General features: G+C 34.1%; 1 protein-coding gene across 2 annotated transcripts; it reads left to right on the forward strand.

Moving 5' to 3' along the window:
• The first annotated feature begins 1,841 nt into the window (after positions 1–1,841).
• LOC143470811 (uncharacterized) lies at positions 1,842–20,525 on the forward strand. 2 transcript variants are annotated; one of them, XM_076969089.1, is made up of 15 exons: positions 1,842–1,948; positions 5,962–6,140; positions 8,047–8,106; positions 11,922–12,097; positions 13,808–13,922; positions 14,054–14,207; positions 15,322–15,443; positions 17,049–17,131; positions 17,203–17,329; positions 17,405–17,536; positions 17,614–17,770; positions 18,319–18,428; positions 18,502–18,619; positions 18,737–18,894; positions 19,124–20,525. In XM_076969089.1, exons 2-15 carry the CDS (start codon positions 5,994–5,996, stop codon positions 19,139–19,141), a joined length of 1,677 nt encoding a protein of 558 aa, XP_076825204.1. In that variant the 5' UTR covers positions 1,842–1,948; positions 5,962–5,993; the 3' UTR covers positions 19,142–20,525. The 2 variants fall into 2 exon arrangements, with proteins under 2 accessions (XP_076825204.1, XP_076825205.1); XM_076969090.1 differs by lacking the exon at positions 8,047–8,106 and having other exon boundaries at positions 1,843–1,948.
• The last annotated feature ends 46 nt before the right edge of the window (positions 20,526–20,571 follow it).

Below are 20,571 nucleotides of genomic sequence, written 5' to 3' on the forward strand. Positions count from 1 at the left end.
TCAGGGATCTCTTACAAAGATTTTCTTTGGGCATAATTTACTTTAGACATTTCTTTTTTCTGTCATTGTGTATTGCAAAATGTTATTGTAGCATAGTTATCGTAATCACTAGTGTGTATACACCACAGTCGGCGTATCCACTATTTATCGGAAATACTGTAATTGAAGGTAATGTAGAGGCATGATTTCCAAATGACATTATTATACTTTTATTTGTTTTGTACTGTCTACCTTTTAGTGCACTTGTGAGCTTCAATATTGTGCTCTCTGTTGGCCACAGGAATGGGATTCTGGTCGCTAGGATGGAGTTTCTTTTGTGCGGTTTTCTTTAAACACCCATTTGTTGTGCACTTAAGATACTCATTGTCATTTTAATCTAACCATGCCACTTTATATATTTATTTCGGCTATTAATTCACCTGTTTTTAATGTACAGTGTAGTTGTTTCGTTGTTTGTTATTTTGGCCTTAAATTCGTTAAACTTAGGAATTATTTTGTGGGTTTGCTGGCCATGCTAACTTACCATCTTATAGCACAATTGCATAATTGGTATCTTGTATGTTTTAAGCTCTTGGGCTTTGCCAACTTTTCCTGCTCGTTAACTGTTCTTGAACATGTGTTTTTATTGAGTTTTAACTACAACGTTTAGCATAGTAACTTTCATTCCGCATAGGCTATAGTTAATGGCAAAAAATTAACAATACGATGACTCCGTGATAACGATTAAGGAAGGTTGCGTTGCTTCCCAGTGAGCACGAGCTGTCCCGAGCGTAGCCTACTTGTAAACAATTCCAACTCTATAACCCAACTTGTATAATTATTCTTCATCTCGTCTGTCGTACCTACGAGCACGCACACACACATATATAACGAGTTAGCAACAAGCATACCACTAAAATCAGTGCAGACACAATTTTACAATTTTAAGCAATATGTCCAAAAGACAGAATCACCGCGCGGTGGCATCATGGCCAACACACGTTTATTTATTCACTCTATTTTTCGTCTTCAATGTGGGTTAGGAGAATTTGTGCTAACGCATGTGTGAATGGAACTAAAATTTTTAATTTTATTGAAATATTAAGATTTTTTTCTTAACATTTGCATAATGGTATAGTGAGAAAACTTTATGTTATGATCATGACACATTAGATTTCTATACAGCTTATCACCCGGGAAACCAAGCATACGCCTGCCGCATTCATAGTGAGAAAACGCATCTGCAATTTTAAGTTCAGCTGATAGGCGAGATTCTTTTTTAGTTCTTGTGGAACTAAGAATGGGGCTAAATGTTCAACACTATAGGAAACGTTACTTATGAACAGCAGTATGTGTGGTGATGCTACCGATATGCAAATTATACCTTATGACAACGCAAAACGCAGGACTATATAGGCTAGCGTATGGTGATGGTGTCTCCTTTACTAGTGCTATAGGCTAGGCCTAGTACTTTCTATTACAAAGTGGTTGTGTAGCCTATTGGCGCTTCAAATTTGTTCACATTCATTAACTCTCAACACTGATGTTACACATCGTTTGTGGTTCAGATATGTATGCCCCCATTCAGTACATCAGCTGTTAAAGTGTCGAAACATGTATAAAGTTTTCTACATTGTTTTTCGCAATGAAATAAAGTGAATACTTTTTGGTTGATACAGTGTTAAAATTAATAACAATATGCTAGGTACCCATTTCATATTTATACTATTCAGTATGCGCAGTACTGCAAAAGCTGTTGTGATGTTTTGATCTCATTATCAGTTAACATATTTTCGCTCAAAAATGTTTTTAGCATCACTTAAAAGCAATTTTTTTTACCATGCCACATTATCTTATATTCTTTATCATTGTCTAGAAAAATTAGAAATTTTACATTCTTTTTTGCACAGCTATAGTATTTGCAGAGTATTTATATATTTACTGTAACTTAATTACACCATTTATTCAGGTAATAATGTGTGTTTTCTTAGAAGGACAGCTGTTCATGTCTTGAAAATGGCAGTTTAATTATTATTAGTTAATATGATTTCTGCACCTTTGTGTTGATTGCCTCAATATGCTAATGATATTGATAGTGGGGTTATTGTTATACTGGTGTAATGGAAGTTATTGTGATACTATTCTCAAATTACATCTTTGCATGAGCTGCAACAAATAAAAAACAATGTGAATAAACTGTATATTTGATTGATTAATTATTTTCCTGAGTGGCAATTGATAGAACGCCTTGCGTCTGTTGTATAAGTGTAATACCCAACAATTATATAAAGGTTTTTTAAGTGATAAACTTGTTTGAAATGTGGTTTTTGATTGAAAGCGAAAAAATTATTCAATGAGGAGAAATTTTAACTGTTTTATGATATTTTATACAGCTCCTTGGCTTTGATGCATGTGTTAGTTACACCCTGCATTTCATGCTAAAAATTGTCTGTAAAATGCATGTTTTATAGGTGACATTTTTGTGGTATACATTGAGGTTTTAGAAGAAAAACCATTAATTATTAAAAAATTTCATACAAACCAAATGTTATATTTGTTTTCTATCTTTGACACAATTAAATTAAAATGGTCGTTTTTAGCTTTAACACTAGATGGACGGCAATTTTCGTATACCTAGAACAGGGGTCGGCAACCTTTTGCACTTAAAGAGCCATTTTAACCGATATTCCACAAAATAAAAATCAATGGGAGCCGCAAAACTATTTTCACAATAAAACGAAAAGGACACTCTGTAACAAAACTGTCATGTGTCGCATTTATAAAAGCAGTTAATTCAGTAAGATTTAATTAATGTGATTACTAGGGCAACCAGTTTTTTGACCTAAAAAGTTTAAATTTTGACCTTAAAATTTGCAAATTTTGACCTTATTTTGACCTAAAAAGTTTAAATTTTGACCTTATTTTGAAAAACGCTAAACTGATAGTCTCTACACTGTCTACAGCAACTTTCTAATCTGAAGCTGCATTTAAAATTGACAAAACGCTTTTCTAGTGTTGCTTTTTTTTCGTTTCTGCGTATTAAGATTGACAACTTGCAGTTTCAAATGCAATGCCTTCACATCGTGACGTCACCAAACGCGCTGAAAGGCCTTCCCTCTCTTTGTGGCTTTGGTTCTAAGTATAATTTGGGGCACTGGAATTGTTTGAGGTACAAGAAAAGAGAAAAACGGAAGAACAATATTGCAAAATGGTTACAAAATTACAAGTTTAATAGATTTTGACCTAAAAAGAAGACCTAAAGAAACAAATTGACCGTATTTTGACCTAACGTATAACATTTTGACTTTATTTGACCTAATAACTTCTATACCACACGTCGTACACAGCTGAAATTTGTTTTGTGCTTGTTTCATAGCATTCTGAGCAGGTTAAAAAAAATTGACCATATTGACTTTTGGTTGCCCTAGTGATTATTATAATGTGCTCAGTGAGATAAAGACACGAGTGTTCTTCTGTTTGTTTCTACTGTAGCAATAAAATTAATAAGAGCCGCATCAGAAAGATGAAAGAGCCGCATGCGGCTCCGGAGCCGCAGGTTGCCGACCCCTGACCTAGAAGGACGGAGTGCGTCAATTGACGCAAAAGGTCAAAACGGCGCAAATCTAACGTTTTTTGTTGAGAAAACTGTGCTGTTGCTGCGAAAATACTTCTTCTATCGCATGTCCGCTTTGTGCATTTTAATTAACAAAAGCAATCGCATTGAAAATACAAGCACTCGTGCCTCAACACTTCTGTTTCACGCAACTCCTTTTTCTTCTTGCACTCTTCCGGGACTTCTCTCCTGTTCTGGCGCATTGTCCCTACGAGGCTGCACTTCTTTTCCGCAAGTCGCAACGCCAGGTCAAGTGAGGTGAAAAAATTATCGCAAGTGACGTTGTAACCTCCTTGAAAAAGCGGAGCCATGAGTTTCAGTACAACGTCGGTGGGCACACTCACGTGGGGGCTCCTTGCGTCATCTTTTCCAACGTAAGGAAAACCGTTGAATAAATATTTGTTTTCAACGTCAACTGCCAGCCAGAACTTTAGACCAAACTTGTCTGGTTTATTGGCCATATATTGGATGAACTTGCAGCGTGCCTTACACGGCAATAGTTGCTCATCCACAGTTATCTTCCACTGTGGAATGAATGCTTTTTGGCAGTTTGATATAAAACTGTTCCAAAGTTGTGAAGCGAGTGCAAATTTATCATGCAATAGATTCCTACGCCTTTCCGTCTTCAGATCGAAGCGAAGGAATCGTATGAGCTCCAGAAACCTGTCTCTTGCCATGGTTTGGGAAAACATCGGACATCCCCACGACCACCCCCACAAACTCTTCACAGGGAAGTTGGGCCCTCCTATCACGCCACGAGCAACCACCAAGCCGACGAATTTATCTAATTCATCTAATTTATCTAACTAAGAAACTCTTACTACACTTACGCTTCGATAAACTTCAAAAATTCCGAAATTAGGCTGCGCTTGTGACGAAACTACTCTGTTTTGTGGAAAAGTCGACTTGCATAGTTTGTCGACACGTTTGTCACACCTCTGTGTTGGCAGCTGTGACCTAATTCGATAAACCTGTAATTATCAGCAGAAAGAAAACAATGTTCTTTATCGCGAGAACTGGTTTTTGTACTGTGAAGTAACAATGCGTCAATTGACGCACCCCGTCCTTCTAGGTAGTGACCACGTTAATTATCTCTACCGGTAAAATAAAAACTTCATATTCATGGGTTAGTTACCTAACACTAATGTAGGAAAAGTCAGGAAATATCACGGTTTTGCGATGCACCACTTAAAAGTTATAGATGCACTTAGGTTGAAAATGCGTCAATTGACGTGCCCCGTCCTTCTAGTGTTAAGTACCTTTATTCAAATTTACTAACTATTATTTTTTTAAATATAGCTTGTAATGCTATTTTATACTATCCTGGATAATTGATACTTCTTATATCAAATTGATTTAAAACCAACAATATTAATAGAAATTTTCAAGATTTGTATAGAATCACTTTAAAATTTACTCTGTTTCATTCAATATGCTAAAGGTTTGGCAATATTTAAACATGGAGCTCTTATTGTGGCTCTTTTGGTTTGTTGTGGTAACAATCTATTGTTAAAGTAATTTGAGCTATTCTCTATTGTATGATTGTTTGTTAAGAATAGAGCTTCAGATCATTAAATCTCAGCCTTTCTTTTTATGTATGTCATGTATGTCTTGGTTTGTTTACCATGTATGTCATGGTCCTTCCACTGTTACATAACTGTAGATAAATGCAAGTAAACTAAAAATAGAATTTAAATGACATACCAACATTTTTATAAAGATGCAAATTTGTAAAACTAATAAGTTTTAAGTAGTCATATTCAATATAATGAAATAGACTTACTTTGTAAATATCCTAGTAAAACTTCTTAAAATTTGAGAAGTCTTTGAAGATGTATGGTAAATACTGAATAAAGACTTTATGTAGAAGTAGTAGAACTTAATGCTTGCAACACGTTATGAGATACTAAACAAATGATTCTCATGGAAGTATTTTCTTTTTGATTTGTCTGTTTAGGTAGAAACTTGCAGCAGAATTTTTTTTCACAGACAAAAATATCTTGTCTTATACCAAATCTGTAATGATTGCAAATGTTGTTTCTGGATTGGTGTAAGCTTTGATACTAAACATCAAAAAAATGTTCATGTCATCAGTTTTTTTGTGTGCTGAAGCACAAACATCTAACAAAAAGCATCTTATTTTCACTTGTGGCATAAATGTGTATCAAAGTAGTTTTGTAGTTTTTATGTATCACAGTAGTTCTTCAACAGAAAAATAAAATTGTGCGATCTTTCACTGGTGGAATAGAATTTTTGTAAAATGAGATATCTTAATTTAGGAACAGGATAATGTTTTCCAATATTCTTGCGGTTAAAGAAGTTATTGGAAAGTATGCTTTTGAATGGTCAAGTTTGTTTTTTATTTACAGAGTTTTATTACTTTTGCCACTAGTGCCTTAGAATGGGCTGTGCAGCAAGTTCAGATGTTCATGGTAATCAACAAAAGATTATAAAGGTTCATGTTACCTCTGCACCATTGGTAACGACTCAGTCACATCAGTTTGTGCCACCACCACCACCACCAGCTCCTGTGCCCAATTTAGGCAAGGTTGGTTAAAATTCTCATTTCTAACAAAGTTTATAGATTGTTGCTTTACTTTACATCTGTTGTTTATGACCTATTTTCTACTATGGATCCTTTTTGTGTCAGAACCAACTATGGACCCCCACAATAGATCAGTTTCTATTTTGCAACCTTTTTTGGCAATATCCCAAGTGTTAAGTGCAAACTAACATACACATAATGCCTTGGCCACCTACTTCACGATATCACGTTTACCTAAACATTTTTTTAATATTTGCGAACTTAAGTTTCCTTTTCGGTTTCCATACTAAAACCCAACCAAAACCTAGTACTAAATACTACAAAACTGCTGATAAACAAGAATTACATATTAAAGTAAATGCAGTTCTAGGTGGCAGTAACATGGTTTTATAGTACCAAATTCTGTATTGCACTACTTTTTCAGTACCATCAATACTTTTCTGAAAAAATATCGAATCCTTGTGATTATTTCCAGGTTTTGAGAAGTGTTTTTGTCAAAGGTTTAGTTTCATTAAACTTTATTCACAACTTTTGGAGCTCACTGTTCTTTTACAAATGCCTAATAAATTCCCTGGGACTTATTTTACATAGGTTTTGACCTGGAGTAACCTGTTGCTACTTGTTTTTATTCAACTGACTAGTTTATGTTTAAATTTTATGCAAATACTTTTCTGAATAAAACCCCGAAGTCATAAATGTAGGTACAGTATAAGCAAATTGTAAGTTGATTACCGTACACATTAACTTTTGGCTATAGCAGACTGCAGATCATAACCGCAAGTGATGTAATGGACAGTTTTTATTATGTCCTTGGTGAGAAATCAGTAGACGTTGAGACTTATAATAATTTTGGAAACTTTTGTGAAAATTTATTTGTTAATAAACCAAAAAAATAATTTCTTGTATAATTAATTTGTTTGTAAAAAATACTTCTGTGTCATGCTATCATATTTTTATAAATAAAAAGAAAAACTTTTGCTGCCAAATGCTCACTGCATTAGTTGTTTGGAAAATGTGTCATCATTTTTATATCCAACTGAAATAAAGTATCATTTTGAATATCACAAGTTTTGGTTATTTCTACCAACAATTTTGATTTCACGGAGGCTTGTTTTTGTAGGTTTGTTTGCAACAGTTATAATGATGTTAAAAGTTGATATAAATTTTGAACAACTTTTCGAAGTAGCTCCACAATGCTACTACGAACAATTAATTACGTAATTAAGAGTTGACTAAATTCTTGGGCCATAATAGGGATAAAAATTGCACTGCAGCGGCAGTGCAATTTTGCAGGAAACAGTCTACATCCTGCAATGCATGTATTAATAAACAAGTATTAAGACATAAAAAACTGAATAATCATCATATTGCACAATGTATTAAAGCAAACAGTTTACCAAAGTAATGAAGAACCTAAGTAACAACCTAAACTAAAAGTAGCAAAACATAACTGAGAAGGTATATTGCAGCAGACCACAAACGTCTATGGACCCCAGTTAAGAACCACTGATATACATAAAATGATACTCGTAGAAAATTAATTTATTTCTGTGATGTGACATGAAAATTAAATAATCTGCTTTCTGCAGCAATTTAATACAAGCAATAAACAAAATTTACGTTATCTTCACAAAATTTTCCTTGAAACCCACGGTAAATTTCTTTATTGTATTAACTAGCACCATATGTTAAATAGTTTTCCTCGTAATGCTGATTACCTGATTACTATTTACTATATGCAATGATCTTAGTATTTGCACTGAGTTGTAAATGTTGTTTGTTATTCATTTAGCATAACACTTTTTGTGAACAAATTGAACATATATAAAAAATTGTATATGTTTTTATCATTGTAAGAATTTAGATTAATTTTAAAATAAAGATATTTAATATTTTTGCATTTAAACAGGTGGTGCTTAAACCCCCTCGAAATTACAGGGGCACACCACGAGCTGGAAAGGATTTTGAGGTTAACTTTATGATTCGCTTGAAATTGTTCATAGTGCTTTGAAAAACTACTTTTTTCAACTGGTTTTAGATTGTTTTTCTTAACTCTATAATTTCAGTGTCTTTTTCCATACTTTTAATAAGGTTTCGTAGCAAAATGGGTGTGGTTACTTGCAGAGGTAGATGCATTGCTATTAATTTTATGTAAGTATCTGTAGTGTTTTAACCACAATACGGTTACTAAACTATATTTCAAGGCATACAATTTATGCTTTAACTAACCCCAGTCTTTGATCTTGTAGAAAGTACTCTTTGTACAACTTAGTTTAGAATGTTGAAACTTTTTGCAAGGCAACTGCAGTGAATTATTCACCATAAAGTAGTTGTGATAGATCATGTTAAGAGTCGGCAAATAGTAGGAGTAATGAGAGTGAGAAAATATTTAAATTTACAGTGTATCATACATTGTACATTGTGATTGCACTGGAAACGTTGTTATTAACTGCAGTACCTTCACCACATTACACTGGTTTTACAATACTTAGTGCTGTAACGTAACCTTATTGTGCATGACAAAATTCTTTTATAACAGCATTGCTTTGTGACTGTACCTACACTGTCTCAAAGTTTTTTGTCTGTCGGTTTTAGTTTTCGTTTGGTTAGCCATCTTACTTTCTGGTGAAGTAGCTTTGCTATGGTAGACAAAAAGACGAGAGTGAAATGCTGAATTCCATGAGGCATTAACCAAAATTTGTTTATGCGAAAAGGACAAGTCCTTTCCAAAGACAAAACAATGGAAAATCAGTTCTATAACAATGAGTTTCTATAATAATGCATATTAAGTGGTTACAAACCGTTTGAGTTGTGAGGTTCCAGAACCATTCTTTGTTGGTTGCGCAAAAATGTAATTGCTAATCCTTGGATTAAATGGAATCAGTTGTTACCATTAACTTTTCTGTAAACTTTACAATTAGGTTGTAATTAGCACTTAATTTTGCTTTCTTCGAACCTTGCAAAAATTTTATGAGTTTTTGATGTCAGAAACTCCCTATGCAAGAATTTTTACAAAATTTCTGCTATAGTAAACTATTGAAGCAACTTCATTGTGTTTTTCATTTGCAGCTATTTTGCATTGTACTAGTTATCTGAGGCAGTTTATAAAATGACATCTATAAATCGAAGATACAATTAAACATGGACATCTGGAGAATTCCTTTTTTCGAAAAATTCAACTCCATTTTGCCTCACTGTTTGTGACAAGAAATCATCAATGTATTACTGCTTAAAAATAATATCACAACCATTTGTTTGAAGCAAAACACTTATTTATTTAAAGTAATATGATTAGAGCTGATACAATTTAGGCCCATTGAATTTTAATTGTGTGTTTTCCACTTATATACCAACCTCTGCTCAATCTCAACACAAAAAATGATTTAATTAGGTACGTGAAACAAAGTGATTAGAGCATTAAAGTCACACAATATAATGCTTAAATGCAATATGAGACAATGATCATGAAAATATTTTAGCATATGTTTTTATTCTCTGTAGCATCGAAGGTTTGCAAAAACTATGTGTTGAAAGAAAGCAAAAACTGTAATTGACTGGGCGTTGATATTCAGTGTTCATGGTTAATTTTAACTTACAAAGCTTAAAAGTTGAAGGTCAAACACTTACCAACAAGTTGCGATTCTAAATTTATGCAATTGAACAGAACGAAACCACAAAGAAACAACTCCAAATAGTCATCCTATACCTGCCGTTTCATTAAAAATCTATGACATCATCGATAGCAATCAGATATGTTTGTCACAGTTAAAATGGCGGATTTTAAACCAGCTGAAACTTCATAATTGAATATATTCATATTTAATTAGTTAAGTTTATTGGTGTTGTTTTGTTTTAGTTGAAAAGACATATATTTAAATAGTGCAATAAAATTTTATTCTGCAGCTACTCTTTAAAGTTTAAACATATACTATAAACATAATAGCTGAATTGAGATTATAAACAAATTGTATTGGACATTTTTATTCTCTTACAACCTATTCATAGCATATTCATGACAGCCATTTTCAGATTTGTTAATAAAAACCAGGCATTTTGACTTCTGTTAGTGTCTAAAAAAGGTATCAATTGTACAGTAGATTGTACTAATATATTGTTAACACATATAACCATCTCACACGGGTGAGTGTGTGTGTCAATAATCATGATCCCATACATTTTCACTTTACACTTTTGCCTGAAAAACATATTTCTGCACTTTTTGTCGGGTGTTTTCAACCACCAAGCCCTGAGTGATTCGCTTTTTAATCATGAAAAAACGCTCAGTCAAATACAAATAAAAGATAGAAATTAAAAATGAGAATACCGGAAATATATAAAACTAAATAAGTACTCAGAGAGTTCAGACGCTTACCAAAGTGGTTCAATGTTACTGCAAATGGCATTGTCGGATGTACAGCTCTGTTTTATCAAATTAATTTGTTACATGTATATGTTGTACTGAAATAATGATTGCTTACTGCAATGTTTGGTTGGTACTGGGTAAACACAGATAAACGCAATTACTTGTAATCTATTGTTATTATTAATTCAAGAGGTGCAAGATATGCAAAAAGCAAAATTTATCATGTTAAAAAAAGCTTGTCACAATTGATTGATTTTATCAGTTCTTATTTGTATGATTTTTGTACAGTCATAAAAACTTTATTAACAAGTGTATTTATTAACAATTTTTGAGTTATATTGCTAAAAGACAGACATTAAGCAACATTATAAAATACTTTAATAAAATTTTAAAGACAGCTTACCAACTATAGCAAGGAACAATTGACTAAATTTAAGAAATGCTAACCCTTGGATTTTACATAGAGGCTTAAAGCTTGCCCTGGGTCAGGTATTTTTTCTGTGAGTGTAGGAAAATGTTCCAGAGCAAATGCATAATAGTAGCACAGAAATGATCTTGTACTTATTCATGATCAGGCTTTCATAACATGGCAAATTATTTTTGGTTTTGCTACTTACTTCTGCATTAACAACCCCAATAAACACAATATAACATCTGTTAGCATATTGCATTGGAACTAGCAAGCACTGTTCTATTCCGCAATTTAAACATCCGATTGTGACAAAACTATGTTTTATTTCTGACAGTGCCATATAGGGTTAATGACTAATGAGCCGCTTTGTGCCTATTGTTCTGTTAGTTTTTCTTTCATAAAATCAGGTCACAAACAGCGTGGCTAAATGTATTCAATCAGGTTTGGTGGATAACAAAAAATAAATTTAAATGATAAGATTAACTATTTGTCGCTTAAGATAGGGATCTTTAAATCTTATTTTAACAAAAAATGCTTTGATCGTATTTGATATCATATTAGGTCTATGGCACATTTATCGTGCACAGAATTGGTCTATGGTGTGAAAAAGGTCGGGAACTCCGGCTGTACCTAATCAAATTTGATCATAAGTGGTGATTACCATAGTTGATTGTAGATTTCAGCTTGATACATTTGTTTTGGAAGTGATGCTGGACTAGAATTGAAGCAATACTAGATATTGTTGCTGCTAGCTTTTATTTATAAGTTGTACTAACATACTTAGCTTTTACAGGTGGTTGAAATACACATATTGTTGCAATAAAGATTTGTCTATGATAAGCTGTTTTAAGTAATATCTCCTGTTTTGTGTGATCGATAACTGGGTTTTGGTAATATGCCAATAACATCTATAAGTTGTTCTTACAAAAAAAAGTAATGGAAAATGTATTTCATAAATGTTCAGTGTAAAAGCTCATGATGTTAATATATATGTGTTTAACTTTAAAAGGGTGTTCTTATCACTGAGGAAACCGTAGGAGAATTTCAAGCGTTAAATGTTGCAATTGCTGACTTTGAAAATAAAAACGTTGTTGCCCGCCTGGAAACATTGACAAAGCAACATGCTTCACTTCAGAAAGAGATCAAGGATTTATCTGACCAACACCAAATTCTGGATGGAAAAACGTGGGTGATATTGTGTTGTATGTCATAATAGTAACAGTTAAATATTACTATTAAAATATTTAATACTAGCCTTGCCGTGATTCAGACATGTGAATAACTGCATTTAGGTATACTGGGTGGTGCAAAAAATAATATCACTTTTTGTTTAAGAATTTTTCATAAAATATGAAGGTTCTTCACTTTGGTATGCGTCTTAACTAGGGCTGCGATTTTAGCCGATTTTCTTTAGAGGTTAACCGGATGGCATGAGCCGTTAGCTGCTGGAGTCGCTAATTGTGCTGTCACATTGTTAATCGCTGGCAAAACTGTGTTTTATCATTAACCCTAGGATCCATACGCGAAAAAACCATGTTAATGTATAATATGGGTCAATTTGACTCTTATTGTTGTGCCAGCTAATTTGCATTCGGAAAAGATTTTCTTGTGAATTGTTTTTTAAGCTCCAGAAAGATCCATCTTTTCCGGTCTGATGGTTTCTATTGGATGCTGGCGATGAAGTGTTGAGAGGAATCTCATCTCCCTCCTCACTTGAGGATTCATTATTATCTATCGAAGATAAAGATCCATTTACCTCAGTATCTGAATGGTTGTATATCATCTGAGTGACAGTTTATTTGAGTGACAGTTCATTTGAGTGACATAATTATAGTTCATTTGAGTGACACATTGATAAGTACTGTTTAATTCATTTGAGTGACACATTGATAAGGACTGTGTAATTCATTTGAGTGACAGATTGACATTTGTTGTTTAAGTTGCAGTTGTTGTTAATTAGTAAGTACACAGATGACAACACACAGAAGACAAAGTTTAGAATACTATCCACAAAAAAACAACTAAGAATCCTCAACCATCTCGTCCAATTCTTCTGTTAGTTCCGCAGTTGGTCCGATCTTCAAATTACGCGCAATTCGGCAGAGGAATACTTCCTGTGGAAAGTCTTCTTGCTGGGAAAACAAATTTCCAATGCGGGTTTCTTTTTGCCTTGTCATACGCGATCGGCGCAATGGTGTCGATGCACCAAATTCAAGGCGAAAGAGTTCTTGGGAAACTCTATCATGCTCGCTTTGAAACTCTTCAATTATTTTGAAAATGCTTTGGTGGTATCTGTTGACAATTGCATTGAAGCGGTGATGCCAGGCCTCCTGGATGTTATTTGTACGAGCAAGACCCGATTGTTGCATTACTGTAGTTTGAACAGTACTCACCAATGTGACACTCAAATGAACTGTCACTCAGTTGAGCATGAGTTATTTGTCACTCAAATGAACGTTAAAAGAATGTGTCACTCAAATGAGCTGTCACTCAAATGAAGCGTCACTCAGTTGATCAACTACCATCTGAATAATGAGTCTCAAACGTAGGACCAACATAAGTCAGATCAAAGGATTGCAATACGGAGATTAGGAGACTATTTTCTATTAAATGAAATTTGGAGTACTGTTTTCTATATAGCTCTGAACTGAATGGCTTGTGTGTGAGAATTTTTTGTCCAGAAATTTCTAAAATGCAACAATTTTACAAAATTCAACTTAAAAAGCTAATTGAGGTTAAATGTAAGTTGAGGAAAAATGATTTATGTTCACATAATCGTTGATAGAAAATCAAAGAACCATAGCTTTAATCATTTTAAAAAGTTTTAAAATGAAAAGTGTTATTATTTTGTTTGCATCACCCAATATATATCATTAGAATATAATAAAACTTTAGGAAAAAAGAACATCAAGATGTTACCAATATGATGGCTATTGTTGAGAGTTCATCAGTTTTCAAATATTTTTCGTCACAATATGATTTCGATCAGCAGCTTACGAAAGAGGAAGAAGTATGTTATACATTATTATCATTATCTATAGCTTTTTTCATCCTAATAATAATTCTTATTTCTCATGCAACATTTCGCTTAGGTATCTACAGCTATTTTTGTGGGAGATCATTGTTTTGTTTTTGAAACAGGAATATGTCCAAGCTCGAACTGAACAGGAGAATTGCTATCAAGAGCTGATAAAAGCACAAACACAGCATGCAAAACTTTCCGCGGAGATAAATGGTTTAGAAAATGAAAAAGTTGAGCTTATCAAGTTGTATGAAAAACAAGATAAAATATTGGGTTCGTTTTGAAATTGTGAATTGTGTATTCTTTGTATGAGATTATGTCTGAAAACACTAGTAAACAATTTAACAAAGTATCATATATTATAAAAAACTAATCAAAGCTGCACACTTTGCGTTACAAAATTATCTCCTGCAAGAGTTATGCACTTTTTCATTCTTAATCTCATTCCATTTATGTGCCCATAGAAAGCATTTTTCGAGATGCTCTGAGTCATTCCTGGCTTCCCCTTTGTAATGATTTCTACATTTGGAAAGTGCATTCGTTTTTGCTGTGGTAATAGGAAAAGGTTTAGGCAAAAATTGTTTTTTATTATGCCTTCGCTTTCCAAAACTGCAAGGCATTGAAATTTTGTTGAGTTGCAGTTCATACTCATCATCTTCAACGCCTTATTTAATTTTTTTTTTATATAAGGAAAAAGTATATAAGTTTTATATAAGTTAGATTTACCAAGATTTCCAAGGTAATTCACCTACTTTCGTAGAAATATTCATGTTTGTTTTCTTTTTTGTGTCTAAAGCGTATAAAGTCAAAACTTATACCATGATGAAGGTTGCTTTGTAAACAAGTGACAACAACCTTAGGCAAGTGCAAAATAAATAGCTTCAGAATCACAAACAATGAAAGTTAGAGAGCAGATATTTTGTAGTTAAGTTGCAAATCTGGACATTTGACAAAAAACGCTTTTTATCTTAGATGAGCTTTCTACACGTGTACTCAGTCAAGCTTCTTTTTTGGCATACATCTTCCTTCTACAGTAATTCTAGCAATTTAAAACTTTCTCTATAAGTTTGAGATGTTACATTTAAATTAAAACAAATAAAAATAAAGTCAACCACTAAACAGTGGTGAACTTGAAAATTACTATTACTGTAATATTAGAAATCTTTGCAGTTGTATGTTATTGTTAAAGTATATCAAAGGAACAAAATCATAACTGCAAACAATTATTTGGCCACGATTTGGTTAGCTGCATAAAAATTAATCACAAGTTTTGCAAAACAGATATTCTTTTCTCGTATATTTGTGTAAGATATTAAAATTGTATGTTTGTGAATGAATTTACGCAAGAAAAAACATTTGATTAATGAATTATTCTCTGTTTTACTAGAGGATATTTTTGGTGGATTGTATGGCAGTGCATTGGAAGATGAACTGGAAAATAAGTTTGATAATATGCAACAGAGACATCAGAGAATCAGAGTTGCACTGGAAAGGTGGAGACATTGTGAGGTAATGAAACATTCAATAACAAAATACCTACTGAAAGGACTTCTAAAAAGTGTCACAATAAGCGAATGTCATTGCAGACAAAATTAAGGAAAATAATGGCAGACTAATATGATGACTATTGAATCAGCTATTACAGTGTAATACAAAGACTGTGCGATATTGTTTGGATGTAGGGAACTGCATGTGATATGCATATAAACCCAGAAACCAGTTTTAAGTTAACAAACACAATGACCTGTCTATGTAAATCAACCCCACATATGTTTTTCTGCAACGTTATTCATTTTTTTTTTAAATCCAAGATCGTTGAATTTTCCAAAGATTGAAAATCAAACTTACACAAAAACAAAAGCTACTCAAATAGTCCTTCGTATCACCTTGCTTAGGCATAAGATCAAATACAGTAATGTACTCTCCCATTTTGTGTCACCTCAGTGCCCTTAAACTGTGAGTATGAGTGGCCCTTTTAGTGTAATTATGATGTCTACTATTGCCATGTTTTTCACTTTGTCATTGTCATGAGTTCAGTAGAGTCATATCAGGGCTGTAAGGGGATCACGACATATGGCCGTGAACAAACTCGCCGGCGACAACTGGTTGTGGACAACTGACCGGCAACAAATTGGCCGGCGATCAAATTAACCGTGACGTAAACTGGCCGGCGATAAAATTAACCGTCGATAAATTGGCCGGCGATCAAATTAACCGGCGACAAATTGGCCGTCAAAAGGTCAAAATTCTAATTCACTATCTAGTCGCTATCTAGTCACTATCCAATTTAGTATGTGTATTGCAGTCAAGGTTGCCACTCGTAGAGTTTTTTGGCCCCTTGTAGGGTGTAGAGGGTGACCCTACGGGTTTTTCACCTTTATTCATAGATTTCCTATTGTTACATGCATTTTCCCGGTCTAGACGAGTTGTTTGATGAGATTATGAAACAATGTGTTGTAGCCTATCTCATGTAGTAACAATGGACTCATTGCAATAACAATGGACTCATTGCAATAACAATGGACACTTTAGTTAAGTAAATTGTCAGATTGAAGCTGTACGTCAGGACTCCCACGGTCAATTTACCTCCCGGTCAATTTTCATTCCGGTAAGTCTGTTCCCGGTTAGTTTGTTCGCGGTCAATTTACATCACAGTCAGTTTGTTCGCGGTCAATTTACGTCACGTTCAGTTGACCCCGGTGAGTTTGTTCGCGGTCATTTTCCCGCGGCCATATGTCGTGGAACCGCTGTAAGTAACCACGAGTTGAAACAGTTCTTTTTATATCCTTTGTTTTGTCCTTTCTTTTGGTGTTTCTGAGTTCACCCATTCCCTGTTTCAATAAAACTAAGTTTTATATTGAAGTTATGATCTGGTGAAAGTGTAGAAAGTCTGTAGAAAGTTGTATGGACGTCGAACACAATTATGGTCATAGACTACGACCCTGTATAATATATATCAATCCACAGTGCCACAATTGTGCAGTTGGTGGGAAGATTTTACAAAACTGTTACAGATATTTATTTATTTTAGTATACGCTAGTTTGTTACCCATTGCTTTTTTCATTATATTGCACTTTGACAACTTCAACTTAAGATGATGTGCTTTTGTTCAGGCCTTGGTAAAGGCAGCCACAAGTCAACTAGAGTTTGGTTGTAGGAGATGGTTTGATATCCAGCGCATTCCACGCAGTGGGAAGTAAGTGTTCATAATATTGCTTTGCAAATTAAAGGATTTAAAGACACCATCTTAAATTCTTTGTGTTTTAGGCATCAGATGGTGCGCATACAAGCAATCAGTGAAGCACGCAACTATATTATTGCTGCATCTCGCAACCTGACAACTGCGCAAAGATATTTGCTTCCTGTTACAATTCCATATTGTGGTGCAAGCGAAGTCAGTTAATTTCTAACTTTAACTAAGTACGATATTTAATAAATACCTAATTTCATTCATGCTGGTTTCTTGTAGGTGGCTACATTGAATAGAGCAATCAATTTTATTTTCATTGATGGAATGTCCCGAGAGAGACACAACCACGCTTTGCAAGTTTATCAAATCTCCCATGCAAGATCAATAATGCTACAAAAATGGGTTGCCAATGTAATGACTACTGCTGTATTTCAGTGAGTTAGTCACAATTAGCGTTGCTGATGTCAACGAATGTTGTGTTTTAATAGGTTATTGGAACTAAAATAGCTGTGGATCTGGCGGATGTTCGTAATAAGACCAGGGAATGCAAACAGGCACTTCGTGCAGAAAGAATTCGATTGATAAAAATAAAATTCGAGGAAGATACCGGGAAAACAATTGATTTAAAAGAATCACAGATTGAAGGTACGTCACAGAGCATTCATTTCTTTCAACTCTGAAAGTGAGCGAAATGTCCAAAAACAAGTTAGCCTTAAATCAAAGAGTAGATGATCTTGGATGTTGACTCTAGCCTAATCTAGTACCGGTAACTGCGGTAAGCACAAGATTGTTTTACCAGTTCATGTACTGTTATCTGTGACATTCCTATGCTGAAAATAAACATTACCTGCCACAAATCATCTAACTATGGAGACATATTCCATTCAAAACGCGTTAGCTAGCCTACCATACTTAATACAAACCACGGACATCAGGCATTTGTTTTTCATCGTAACGTCATAATTACCGCCCTCCTCGTCATAATAGGAGACCAAATTTACGATATAATTTTGGCAATAACTCCAATCCATTGCATATTTTTAAAAATCCTTTCACCAATGTTTATTTTTTACTGATAACTACTCTTTGATTTAAGGTTAACTTGTTTTTGGACATGTTCCTCACTTTGAAACTCCTCGTTTTAATTATACAGCATAACATAATGTATATTTTTATTCATCTTGATCTGAAAGCCACAAGCGAACCAGATGAAGCTGTGGTTATAACAGACGTGGCTGAAGTTGATGAAGTGGAAGGTGGTCAGAATTTGGATGAACAAATACAACAAGCCAAGGCTGATAATGTACTGCATTGTGACTTTTGTGGCACCCACACTTGCAAAAGTTCAAGTTTCATAACTTTAAGTTTTTTGTTAGACTGAAGGTGAAGATGGGGTTGTTGCAGTTGCAGTAATGGATGTAACAAAATCTGAGGAAGCTAAGAAAACACCAATGGATGAACTGGCACCAGCACCTTCCCAAAATGAACTGTTTGGTTTGTATGATAATAACATTTTTTTTATTGCCGTAAAGAAATAAATTGACTTGCATTATTTCAAGGTTTCGTTATTTGATAATGTGTATTTGTATGAATATTTTTATTTCAACTCAGGTAATTTGGACTCAATCATGGCTTCATACACTGAACAGAATCAGAGACTTGCATATGAGCAGGAAACTGACCGAGCAAGGCAGGAAGCACAAGTGAAAGAACGCTTACGTCGTCGACGATCCCAAAAAATTCGTTTAGAAGCCCAGCAAGCCATACAGGTATTTCTTTGAAATTCTTGCAACTGTTGAAATAGTCGAGTCTTTTCTCTTAACGTTAAGTTTCTTTATGACAATATGTTTAACGATAAATTTATGCAAATTATACTGGAATCGCAGCTAAGTGTATTGAATGTTCGTTCAGAAGTTGAAAATACATGTCTTTCGTAATGATAAGTTCAGTGATGATACTATTCTTGTTAACATAATTTGGCTTCTTTATCCCGTGCAGGCTGAAGATGTCTTGTAAAGAACAACTCATTTGGACAGTGGTAACTAGCCACTAAACCATCCCTCAAAAATTAGAGTTATATTTTTAGAATATTTTTTTACATAATATGTTTCTTTTAAACAGCTGTAGAACGTAGTTTTTGTTGTGCATAGCCTTCTTATACGTCCTAATTTATAGAGCCGATCTTGATGCTTTGTCGGTTTGCACGTTGAGCGCTAGCCTTTTACTGATAAGAGAAGCAATGCGATAGCGTGGGTCAATACCACAAAGTCATATGGCTCAATGAATGATAAAATGCTTCGGTAACAACCGGCTAAGTAGGCTACTCCTGTCGAATCATATTGCCTTTAATTAACCCTTTCAGAGCTATAGCCGCCATCTTCTTTGACTAGCAAGAGTTTTTTGATCGCTTGTACTTAAGAATGCAAATGTCGATCCACTTCGATTCTGTTTTGCATTGCAAGCGTTCTGGGCATCGGATTGTAAAGTTTTCCCTCAGGAAAGTAGAATATGAAGTTCTTTACACAATAAAGAAAGAAATGTTGACAGAATTAGTTTTTATTGCATCTTACGTACTCAACTTGACGATATAACGTCACGGTGCTTGGTCTATGTACCGTACCATTTTTGTGGTACCGAACCAAGCTACGCGTTACGATACCAGAGCTAATTTTTTTGCTTATTAAAATTGAAAACACCCAACTAAAAAGCACATGCGAACTAAACTAATGAAGTATTGTATCGAAACATGAGCCGGTAGCGCAGCGAACTGTGAAGCTGCTCAGAAACCGGGACTGAACTGCAGCGGCTCGTGTAACGTGATTGTGACGTAGTATAATCCGGGATTGATCCAACCTCTCTACTTACCGCTTTATGTCTGCAATTAAAACATAATCATTGTAACGTTATGATGCGTATTGCCGATTATGTTTCTCTTGACTTGAAAAATATGGGTAAAGCTCTTTAATGCAATCAGTACCGTCATTTTTTCATTTATGCCGCGCTAGTGCCGAAGCTTTAGTGTAAAAGTAATGGTGGCGCTAAAGGGCAAAATGATTCTATTGCTTGCATAAAAGTTTTTACCAAAATATGGCCGATCTAACTATGCGTAAATTTGATGGTCGTTTTTATTATGTATTGCTAACTTTAATCACTGTACTTCTATCACTGTTACGTTTTATCTTGTTATTTTTACAGCTTATACAATTGTAATCAACATGACGTCGCATTTGAGTTGTTTTGTTTTTCGTTTTGCTGTGATATGATAAGCGATATTGAAACAGTAGAGCTAATTTAATCGTTTTGTATTTACACATAATTTAAGTGTTATATTATAATCTGTACATAGCAATCACCAAAAAAATATATCGCGTTTTGTATGTATTAAAAAGTTTCGCCCGTATTTGCATACTGTACGCTTATTTATACAGACACCCAAACGCAATTGA

Source organism: Clavelina lepadiformis, chromosome 9, assembly GCF_947623445.1.
Source record: "Clavelina lepadiformis chromosome 9, kaClaLepa1.1, whole genome shotgun sequence".
Lineage (NCBI taxonomy): Eukaryota > Metazoa > Chordata > Ascidiacea > Aplousobranchia > Clavelinidae > Clavelina > Clavelina lepadiformis.

Excerpts from the sequence above, each read along its gene's own strand:
- LOC143470811 (XM_076969089.1), top strand. The coding sequence starts at position 5,994 with ATGGGCTGTGCAGCAAGTTCAGATGTTCATGGTAATCAACAAAAGATT. Across the intron at positions 13,923-14,053 it reads AGCTTACGAAAGAGGAAGAA|GAATATGTCCAAGCTCGAAC; the intron begins GTATGTTATACA and ends TTTTTGAAACAG. Across the intron at positions 18,429-18,501 it reads AACAAGCCAAGGCTGATAAT|ACTGAAGGTGAAGATGGGGT; the intron begins GTACTGCATTGT and ends GTTTTTTGTTAG.